Raw genomic sequence first — 11,909 nt, forward strand, 5'->3', positions numbered from 1 at the left:
GGTGGGGGGGGGGGGGGGGGGGGGGGGGGGGGGGGGGGTGTTCCTGGAACCAATCCGCCTCAGATACCGAAGGACAACTGTATTTCTCTTATTGTCATCAAAGTTGGATCCTCATAAAAGTTCTACACATAAGGGAAGAAACTTATTAAGTACATAAAACTACCAAAATTACATCAACTGTTGCCAAAAACAACAAAGAACTAATGGAAATGACTGGCCCACATCTGGCAGTTTCAAAGGGGTGAGCAGTTATTTATCTTTTAAAGATATTATTGTTTAGAAATAATGGTAACTATTCTAGAAAATAAAATGAGCACTGGACTGATGAAGAGATTTCCCGTGTTCAACTGCAAACTCCGTCAAGATTTCACCAGTAGTTACTATTTGAGTAAGAAACACCTTTTTGGCAAATACTCCTTATCAAAGATTAGAGAAAATCAGCTCTTTGAGAGCAAGTATTCTTCTACTTATAAACAGAAGTATCCTGAAAGACATTTTTTCAGGAAATAAGTATTTTGTTGTCAGCCTCTTGGCTGCAGGTTTTCAAACAAAGAAGTGTCAGTGTAACACAACCACTGCCTATGGTCGGTGGTCTGTGTCCTCCCACTCCAGTCCACACTCCTGTCACTGCCTGCTCTGGGGCTGGAGGTGGGAGGAGAGAGACTGGCCCTTCCAACCTCACCTGCACCTTGACTTGGGCAGGGACTGCAGCCTCCAGCACTCCAGCTCTCACTGGGCTCTAGGACACCACTTCATGCCCCTAGGAGCCTGGGTGGGGCCAGAGATGGAATGCTACTCCCTGGATGCTTGCTGACTCTTATAACTCATTAACCCTGCCCTGTAAATAGACCCTTCGTTAAATTATTTTTAGTTAAAACCTCTTGTGTATGACTTCTCTTTCTTGCCTAGATACAGTCAATATGTGCACATCTTTTTAAAAAGAAAAAAAAAAACCCCAAAATTTCAGGTATTAGTTTGGTAAGGACATCATATTCTTCCAAATATACCATTAATGCAACATGTCAGCAAGAACTTTTCACAACAATATCTGACTCACTTTTCTCCACAACTTCCAAGTTTTTCCCTCTATATTCAGCACACAGAAGAGGCTGTTTTATGCTTAAAACATATCAAATATAGAAATACACGACTGAGAATCTTAGGTATGTAAACATGGCACTGAAGATAGTGAAAAAGGAAAAGTTTGTTCATAAACAACACTGGGACAACTGCTGAGCACATACTGAGAACAATCAACACTAGAATCCAGTCTCCACTATGACCAAACACAAGTTCCATCATGCAGAAAGCAAGAAAGCTGCTCTAGACAAGTAAAGTCATGTCAGACAGACTTAGGGCCTACTGAGTAAATACCAAGTGAACACACACTGGAGCAGTCTGACCAGCAATAAGGATGACAACTACAATGGATCAAACAGCCAACATTTCAATCTACGAGTTCAAAAGAATTCAAAACAAACCACCCCTGGAGGATGCTGAGTCTGACTCATTACTCAGAAAACTGATAAATAAAAGGTAGAATCAATCACTTATTCTGCCTTTCCTGTATAATCTGTACCTCAGAAGAACCAACTAGTTTATAGAAGTTATTACCAGGTTAACAGAAAGAGAAGAAACATCACCACTTGAAGTTCACCAGACACAATGCAGCTCCTGATGGAAGAACACAACAACACTGAAGACGCTGCAATACCCCTCCTCCTCCCCAAATTCAAACTTGTGTCTGATCAACCCCTAGACCTAACTATTAATTTACATAAAATAATATAAAAAGACAAAGGGTAAAGGAACACACTAAGAACACCTCAGGGGATGCAATCAGCAAAAACAGAAATTCTAGAAAACAAACTACCTTGTTTTTCCAACAAAAATTGCAGGGAATTAAAATAAGATGGAGGGTGGAGAATCTATAGATGAAACAACACTGAAAAGACATACCAACTGATTACAATATACAGACCTTATTTGGACCTAATTCAAATGATGAAAAAGTACACAGATGTACACAGTATGAGTGCACAGTATACTCACATACACATTTAACATGTATATACATACAAACACATGCACACACATAAAAATATGAGACAATCAGGGAAATGTGAACATTAACAAAGCACTTATTAATAATAACGATTTTTTTTTTAGAAATTATAACTATTGTAGCTATGTTTATAAATCCTTTATTTTTTAGAGAAACACTGAAATATTCAGAAGAAATCATGTCTGTGATGAGAGGAGGTCTGCAGAGAATGTAGATAAAACAAGATTAGCTATAGACTGGTCATTGTTGAAGCTGGATGACAGTACATTGGGTTCATTACAATATTCCACTTTCACATAGGCTTGATATTCTAAGTAAAAGAAAATCAATTTAATCAACTACAGGCAGATTTTATATTTAATTGTAAAAAAAAAAAAAAAAACCTTTCATAGAACATACAGGACAGACCCAAAATACAAGGTAAGGAAGAATTCAAGGACAATAAGCAGAGACCCTCTTAACCAACATTATGCGCCCCCTGAAGCAAAGCCCTGCGGAAGGGCACAGCATCACCTACATAGCATTCCAGACCAAAACGTACAACCTGAATCTAGTCATGAGGAAACATCAACAAACCCAAATTGAGTTATTTTACAAAATAAATGGCCTGTACTCTTCAAAAATGTCAAAGTTATATAAAAGACAAAGGCTACAGAATTTTTCCACATTAAGAAACAACGAAAGGAAAACACAATGTATAATCCTGAATTGAAACTTGAACTGGAACAAAAGAACTTACACAATGGAATATTACTCAGCCATAAAAAAGAAAATTCTGGGCCGGCCCGGTGGCGCACTGGATAGTGCGCCGCTTGAGAAGCGCGGCGGCGCTCCCGCCCGAGGGTTCGGATCCCACGTACAGACCGGTTCCCGCTCACTGGCTGAGCGAGGTGCGGGAGCAACGCCGAGGGTTGCAATCCCGTTGCTGATCCCCGGTCCGGTACGGGGGCAACACTGAGGGTTGCGATCCGTTGCCGGACACGGAAAAAGACAAAAGACCAAAAAAAAAAGAAAAAAAAGAAAATTCTGCTATTCACAGAAGCATGGAAGAACCTGGAAAAAATTATGTTAAGTGAAATAAGCCAGGCACAGAAAGAGAAATACCATATGTTCTCACTCACGTGGGAGCTTAAAAAAACAAATAAATAACAACAAGAATAAACTGAACTGTTAAAAGAGCTGTGGTTACTAGAGGCTACAAAGGGGAAGGACGAGGAGGCATAGTGAGACGCTGGTTAACTGGCACAAAATTACAGCCAGATAGAAAAAATAGGTTCTATTGGTGTATAGTTGACCCAGGAATCTATCATTAACAATGATTTATCATGTGTTATCAAACGACTAGAAGAGAGGAGATCAAACGTTCACATCACAAAGTTTTGCAATGATGAATATGCTAATTACCCTGGTTAGAGAATCATACATTGCATAAATGTATTGAAATATAATCAATATGTTTAAATTAAAAATTACTGAAAAAAATTTTTTAAATTAAACTTAAAAAATTTCTTTTTGGGGGCTTATGAAGGACATTATTGGGACAACTGACAAAATTTGAATAACCACTGTACGTTGAAAAATGGAATTACATGTTTCTTAAACTTCCTGACTTTGAAAATTATACAATGGTTATCTGTCCCTTTTTTTAATGACTCTTGCCTTTATTATTAAACTTTCCAATTGTGACTCCAAAGTAATTTTTATATTTTCTCAATACAGCATTTAAGATGGTAAGATCTTAAGCATTTAAGATTGTAAACAGTAATCATTATTTCTCAACCTCTCCACCCAGATTAAGCCCCCCAGAGGGCTTCTCCCAATATACACTCCTCTGACTTCTACTGGAACGCCTCACCAGAGGGAACCACTACACCAAAATTGACATCTACACTACTGTGGAATTTGTTTTAGTCTGTGTACTGCTAAACAGATATTTTCATCTTCACTAGTAATCAGGAAAATGCAAACTAAAATTATTGTGACATACCATTCTAAAATATTAGACGGCAAGAAATTTTAAGTCCAGCCAAATACTGAGTAGGATGTGGAATAAAAGGAACTCTAGCATACAATTACTGCAATAATGGTTCTGAGTGTCCACAAAGTCAATACCATCACTGTATAAAAACAGAGAGACAGAAAGGAAGACCTAGGTTCTCCTGGCAGCCCTGCATACAATACAGGCCTGGAATAGGAGCCCACCAGGTAGACTTTCACCTGGACAGCCCTCACTTTAGCCCAATAGGGACAAGTCCACTCAGTAAAGAGCATCAGGTAGCCAACACACTGTTTTCAGTGAAGATCTCTCCGTAGTCAAGGGCAGAATCATGTAAAACAGCATACTCTCTCTCAGGTGATACACCGACGTGTACATACCTGTCCCAGTCCTCATCCGCAGCTCTTCTCCTCCAGGACCGTTCTGCACCAGGCTTATCAAACTGGTCAAAGTCATCGTCTACGAGAAAGAGCCAATTAAAGTCAGTTTTAACTAAATTAAAACAGACACAATACAAATAATTAAAATACTAAGCAACTTGTTTAAGAATTCCTGACCTGACATTTTCAAATACAAAAGTTCCACATACAACTATCATGCTTTAGCCATTTTTAATAATTAAAAATTTTAAAAATACAAAGCTACCCAAAGAAAATCAATTTATTGATCATTATTATGCATGGAAAAATAACTTAATGGAACAGAGATTTTTAAAAATCATAAACTTCAGTAAAATGTTTTCTTTATAAAATAATGGGTTTTGAGTGTATATTTTTTACTGCATGAAAGAAAAAAAAAATGCTGATTTGCCAAAAGTTAAAGAGACTTTTACAATACTTCTTGTAATCGTCACATTTTTCCAAATTAATCATGGAAAGAAAAGACCTAACAGAAATACAGATAATGTAGAGAAGTACTGAACAACAGAAATATAATGCAAGCTATATATATAATTTTAAGTTTTACAGTAGCCACACTTTTAAAAAGTAAAAAGAAACAGGTGAAATTTTAACAATATATTTTATTTAACCCAGTATATCCAAAATATATAATATATCATGTAATCAATTCAGAAAACATTAACAGGACATTTTACATTTTCTTCCATACTAATGGCATATTTTGGACACAGCACATCTCACATCTCAATTGTGGACAAGCCACACTTCCAAGTGCTTCGTTGGTGGCCATGTATGGCAAATGGCTACTAAAGTGGACAACAGAAACAGCAATTAAAAGCAGAGCTCTTCAGGGCCTCAGAGTCTCTTTTTCTCTAAAATGGAGATACTATCAATCTCATAAGTTTCCTGTAATATTAAATGTGACCATGTATTTCAAAATACAGGGCACTGACAAATAGGTAACACCTGATATATACTGATTTTTATTATTAGAAAACGTGAAGAACTGGAATTAAGGTTTTTCATCTTAGACACACATACAAGCAAAGAGGCTTGAGAAGCAGCAGCAGATAGTTGCCTCTCCCCAGAGTCTAGCTGGGGGAGCCAGATGACAGAAACACCTACAAAGCCTCAGAAGTTTTTCCAGTATCAAGAAAGTAACATCTCAACTCTTACCAAACAGAACAGTTGCTTTAAAACAAAAAGTCTGAGAATGAAAGACAGTAAAAAATTAGTGGCCTCAAGGAGCTCCACTTCTGGCATGACAGCATGAGGGATTCCACAAGCCCATTCCCCTTGTCAGTACATAATACCCTTTGTCCCTCTCTTGGTTTTTAAACAATTTTGGACTCAAAATCTATTTAGTCTGATGCTAGTATAGACAGACCATCTCTCTTTTGGTTACTATTTGCATGGTGTGTATCTCTATCTATCTTTTTCCATCCTTTCACTTTCAACCTATCAGTGTCTCTGGGTCTAAACGAGTCCCCTATGAACAAACACGCATCAAAACAGAGCACCGAAATATATGTAGCAAACACTGACAAAAATGAAGAGAGAAACTGTTCTACAATAATAGTTAAAGACTGATATCCCACTTTCAATAGTGGACAGAACATCTAGATGGAAGATCAATAAGTAAAAAGAGGACTTGAACAATACTATAAATCAACTGGACCTACCTAACAGACATACAGGACACCTGATCCAACAACAGCAGACTATATATTCTTCTCAAATGCACATGAAACATTCTCCTGGATATGTTAGCCATAAAACAGTTCTCAATGGATTTAAAAAGATCAAAATCAAACAAGTATCTTCTCTGACTACAGCATAATGAAACTATAAATCAGTAACATAAGGAAAACTGGAAAATTCACAAATATGTGAAAATTAAACAATACACACCTAATCAACCAACAGGTCAAAGAAATTACTAGGGAAATAAAATTCTTTAAGACAAATGAACACAAAAATACAACATACCAAAACACATGGGATGGAGTTAAAGCAGTAAGCAGAGAGAAATTTTTGGCTATAAACACAGACGTTAACAAAGAAGATCTCAAACCACCACCTTACTTGCTAGAGGAAATAGAAAAAACAGAACAAAATAAACCAAAAGCTAACAGAAGGGAGTAAATAATAGAGATGAGAGCAGAGATAAATAAAAGACTAGAAAAACACTTCCAAATTAATTCTATAGGGCCACCATAAAACTAGACAAAGATATACAAGAAGAAAAAAACAGACTTCTATCTCTCACGTACACATAGACAAAAATTCTTTTTAAAAAAATTTAGCGAGTAAACTCCAATAATATTAAGAGCATAATATACATCATGACCACATGGGTAATAGAGATGAGAGCAGAGATAAATAAAAGACTAGAAAAACACTTCCAAATTAATTCTATAGGGCCACCATAAAACTAGACAAAGATATACAAGAAGAAAAAAACAGACTTCTATCTCTCACGTACACATAGACAAAAATTCTTTTTAAAAAAATTTAGCGAGTAAACTCCAATAATATTAAGAGCATAATATACATCATGACCACATGGGGTTTATCTCAGGAATGTAGGGTTGACTTAACATTCAAAAATGTTAAAAAAAAAAAAAAAAATCAATGTAATATATCACACATTACAAACCAAAAATGAAAAACCAAATGATCATCTCAATAGAAGCAGGAAAAGCATTAGACAAAATCCAACATCCATTCCTTATTAAGAAAAACCTCACCAAACTAAGAACGGAAGGGAATTTCTTCAACCTGAGTTAAGGGTGTCTATGAAAAATCTGCAGCAAACATCATAAAAGTAAAAGACTGAATGCTTTCCTTTAGGATCAGGAACAAGATAGGGATGACCGGTCTCACCACTTCTATTCAGCATTGTACTGGGAGTTCTACCTAGTACAACCAGACAAGAAAAAGAAACAAGAGGAATTCATGTTGGAAAAAAAGAAGTAAAACTGTCTTTTAACATCAAACACGATTGGCTACGTAGAAAATCAGACAGAATCTACAATAAAAAAGTATTAGAACTAGTAAGTTTACACGATTGCAAAATATAAGATCAATACACAAAAATCAAGAGTTCTACATACAAATAATGAACAACTGGAAATTGAATTTTTAAAAACCTTTGCAATCACATAAAAAATATGAACCACTTAGAGATAAACATAAAAGATGTGAAAGATCTGTATGTTAAAAACTGTAGAACACTGCTAAGAGAAATTAAGAACCTAAATAAATGGAGCAATATACCTTGTTCATGAGTCAACACTTAATATGGTGAAATGCCAGTTCATTCCAAACCTATCTACAGATTCAATGCAATCCCAATCAAAATTCCAGCAGCTTTTACGTGTAAATTGAAAATGGGTTCTAAAATTCATATAGAAATGCAAAGGACCTAGAATGCCCCATACCACTATGAAAAAAAGAACATGTTTGAGAACTAATGTGATCTGATCATAAAAATATTGGAAAGCTGTAATAATAAAAAATTATAGTATTTGCATAAGGATAGGCAAAAAGACCAATGGAACAGAACAGCCTGTACAGAAATATACCCACATATATATGGGCAACTGATATATTCTACAAAGATGCAAAGGGCAGCATTTTCAACAAATGATGCTGGAATGACTGGATAACCACATGTCAGGGAAAAAAGTGAATCTGAATGCATACTTAGTAAAAACACAGAAGAAAATTTTCGTGGGTTCTTAGGTTAGGCAAAATTTTACTGTCTTAGGTGACAGCAAAAGCAAAATCAATAAAAGAACAAACTGATAAACTGGACTTCATCAAAATTTAAAACTTCTATAACTCCAAAAGACACCATTAAGAAAATGAAAACAAGCCAGACTAGGAGAAAGACTTCGCAAAGTATATTCCCAATAAAGGACTTGTATACAGAATGTCTCTCTCTCAAAACTGAAACATAAAACTCAACTAAAAAAAAAAGGCAAAATATTTTAATAGAGACTGCACCAAAGAATATGTATGTGTGACAAAAAGCACATGAAAAGATTCTCAACATCATTACATTAGTCATTAGGGAAATGCAAATGAAACCCACAATGATATACCTCTACACACCCTAGAGTATGACTAAAATTAAAAAGTGTTGTCAAGAATGTGGAGCAACTGAAATCTTACTCACTGCTGATGGGAATGTAAAGTGTTAAAACCACTTTGTAAAAGCCTGGCTGTTTCTTATAAAGTTAAACATACCCTCGCCATATCACCCAACCATTTCACTCCTACATATTTATCCAAGAGAAAAAGAAATATACACCCATGCAAAGACTTGTATGCAAATGTTCATAGCCACATCATGTGTGAGAGCCAAAAACTGAAAACAACCCAAATGTCCATCACAGGCAAATGTATAAACAAGTTGTGGAATATCCATAAATACAACTCTACTCAGCAATAAAAGAGAATGAAGTATGGATATGCTCAAAAACATGGACAGATTTCAAAATATTTATGCTGAGTGAAAGAAGCCACATAACTGATTCATTTATATAAAGCCACAAACATGCAAAGTAATGGAATCAGTGTTTGCTTGGGGACAGAGAGGTCAGGAAGGCACAGAAGGGAGGAATTACAAAGGACATGAGGACACTTCTGAAGATGAGGACACACTATACTGACTGTGGTGACGGTTACACTGGTGTATACATGTATCCAAACTTACAAATTGTACGTTTCAGAGATATACACCCTATTGTTTATACTTCAACTAAGCTGTTTTTAAAAAGATAAAGCAACTTTGGTCAAGGCTGACAAAATCAAATGTCCACATGACTAGGTACAAAATACAAACGAGAAAAGCAGGCTGTGTGGGAACTGTGTCACATAAATAGGACCTCACTTTGTTTATGGATGGGAGCTCTATTACATACTACAGAGGCATGCAGGCCCAGAGAGAACTGATTCCAAATTTTAAAGAAAAAAATACAAATTATTTTCCTATCTTTTAAATGGAAACAACTAATTCAAGTTTAAAAAAATAATCTGGTCAAACAAAATATGCCTGTGAGCTGTTCTCAGACAGCCAGATCATGATTTGAGAAAAAGAAACATACATAAAATATCTATTTGCACTGATCTCTCTCCTAATTCCTGCTCAACTTTTAGTCACTGCCAGATATTTTAGAATTTCTTTGTGTTAGTTTTCTTCCCCAACCAGATTATATACTTCATGGAAACACGGAACGTTCCCTATCTATGAAAACATGAGCAAAGTCCCAATATTGTATAAGCTATGACTTTTTTCACATTAGTATACCATGAAGGAATTAGTACTTAATCACAATCACCAATGGCAGATACATATTGCCAATTACAGCATCCAATTCTGCAGAGCCAGAAAATCCTAATGCCAGGCTAGCCAATAACAATCACCTAGAAACCTTGTTAACAAATGCACAATCCTAGGGGCCCTCTGACTTCAATTCAGTGGGCTCTGTTTTTTGCTTTTTAAAGGTTCCCAGTAATTCTGATACACAGTGAGGGCTGGGAATCCTTACCCTGTCTACCACTATGCATCAGAGCAGACACTCCCAAAGAAAATTCAACTGCCATCTTGTTACATAGGACTTCCTGGAGATTTGTGAGTTAAACCCATAAAAGCATAATTAGATGTCAGGATATCACGCAAAAATAATTCAAATAAGTATTTTCCCCAAAGACAGACCCCATAAAATGTCTAAAACAACTGGCCATGAGATCATTCCAAAATAAGGGAGTGCAAGTTATGTAGAAACTATGACTAGCATTGAGGTCATGAAACCTATTATCCTTCAATTCACTTGATAATTATTTCTTGAGCATCTAGTTTATGCCAGGCATCGTTCTAGACACTTGGGATACAGGAGTGTACAAAATAACAAAAATACCCTGTGTAGGTTATATTCTAACAAGAAGAGACAAACAATAATCCCAATAAACAATAGACAGTATATAATTTAAGGTCTTTATTGGAGAAAAAATAGAACAGAAGGATAGAGAAGGTGAGAAATGAGGAAAGAGCCTTCAGTTACAAACCGGGCTGACTATAATTTCAAAGAGAATGGTCAGACTAAAACTTATTAAAAATGTACATGGGTTATATCTTTCCATATTTACCATATTAGAAACCTAAGCCAAGGTATTTTTTTTTTCTTTCTTTTTTTTTTTTCCTTTTTGTCTTTTTTCGTGTCCGGCAACGGATCGCAACCCTCAGTGTTGCGCCCATACCGGACCGGGACCGGCAACGGGATCGCAACCCTCGGTGTTGCTCCTACACCTCGCTCAGCCAGTGAGCAGGAACCAGTCTGTATGTGGGATCCGAACCCTCGGCAGGAGCACCACCGCGCTCCCAAGCGGCGCACTGTAGCAGTGCGCCACCGGGCCAGCCCCAAGCCAAGGTATTTTTAAGATTTTTTTTTCATTAACTCATGTAAAAGAAGCAATTAGTAAGCTTATTACAAGTTAATGTAACATTTTAATGAAAACTTTATCTTCATAAAAAAGCTTTTTTTATACTTCTGCAAAACTAATGTCTGACTTCAATCTCTTGTGATTCTTGTGATACACTGTTTTGACTGGAGTACATGAAAGAAATCTAACTCTAAATAGATACACAAGTTGTATAAGGCAGCTTTTTCAACAGCTTTTTCAGACACTTTAAAATATTTTTTGATACTCCACCAATACTCAACAAGTGGCAGTTTCTTAAAGGCTGGTTGCAATGCAGAATCTGAAGATGTATCAATGAACATTTCATATTCTCTGATGTTAAAGTCCACTGATATGTCTTGTGCCATTACCAGGTCTTTTACCATGCATGATTTTGTAACATCATGCATCGGTCATTTTGAAAATGCTGGTTCGCTGAGTTATGCAGCCCTCTAAATGTTGACACATTTCATTATTCACATCACAAAATCACATTTATTAATATTACCACCAATCTCATCAAAAGTCTTCAAGCGCTGGATAGTTCTCAAGCTCACAACAGCAAATACAAGTTTTCTAAATTCTAATTTTTCCCTGAAAGGCTGAATTTTATCATCAGCAACAAATAATGTCAGTTGTTTTCCTTGGAGTGACAGGCTCACTTCATTTTCAAGAAAACATCTGCCAAATATTAAAGTCTGAATGACCACAATTTTGTCACTTTTTCAAGCAAAATGTTGTCCATGAAAATTTTAAAAACCCAGCTGGTTCAGCTCAAAATTCAATTGGACAAGTACTTTTCCTGCAGACAATGTTGTACTTCAGTATGAAACAGAAGTCCTTCATGCATACTTCGAATTTTCTCAAAAATTAAAAAAAAAAAAAAAAAAGTACTCCAAGGTCAAGACTTATAAAACTAATAATTGCTACTACTTCACCAAGGATCTTGCTAAACAAAACTGGGGGGGGGGGGGGGTTA

The 11,909-nt window shown here is 36.1% G+C and overlaps 1 protein-coding gene across 1 annotated transcript in view; it reads right to left on the reverse strand.

Moving 5' to 3' along the window:
- RBM33 (RNA binding motif protein 33) overlaps positions 1–5,252 on the reverse strand; it is a 98,406-nt gene extending 93,154 nt beyond the window's left edge. The window contains exons 1-2 of the mRNA XM_008567081.1: positions 5,204–5,252; positions 4,442–4,520 (exon numbers count right to left, since the gene is read on the reverse strand). Of these exons, the coding sequence (XP_008565303.1) occupies positions 4,442–4,520; positions 5,204–5,252 (128 nt within the window). The remainder of the gene's footprint in view (positions 1–4,441; positions 4,521–5,203) is intronic.
- Positions 5,253–11,909: the final 6,657 nt, after the last annotated feature.

This window comes from Galeopterus variegatus, unplaced genomic scaffold (genome assembly GCF_000696425.1).
Source record: "Galeopterus variegatus unplaced genomic scaffold, G_variegatus-3.0.2 Scaffold292, whole genome shotgun sequence".
NCBI classification, from domain to species: Eukaryota; Metazoa; Chordata; class Mammalia; order Dermoptera; family Cynocephalidae; genus Galeopterus; species Galeopterus variegatus.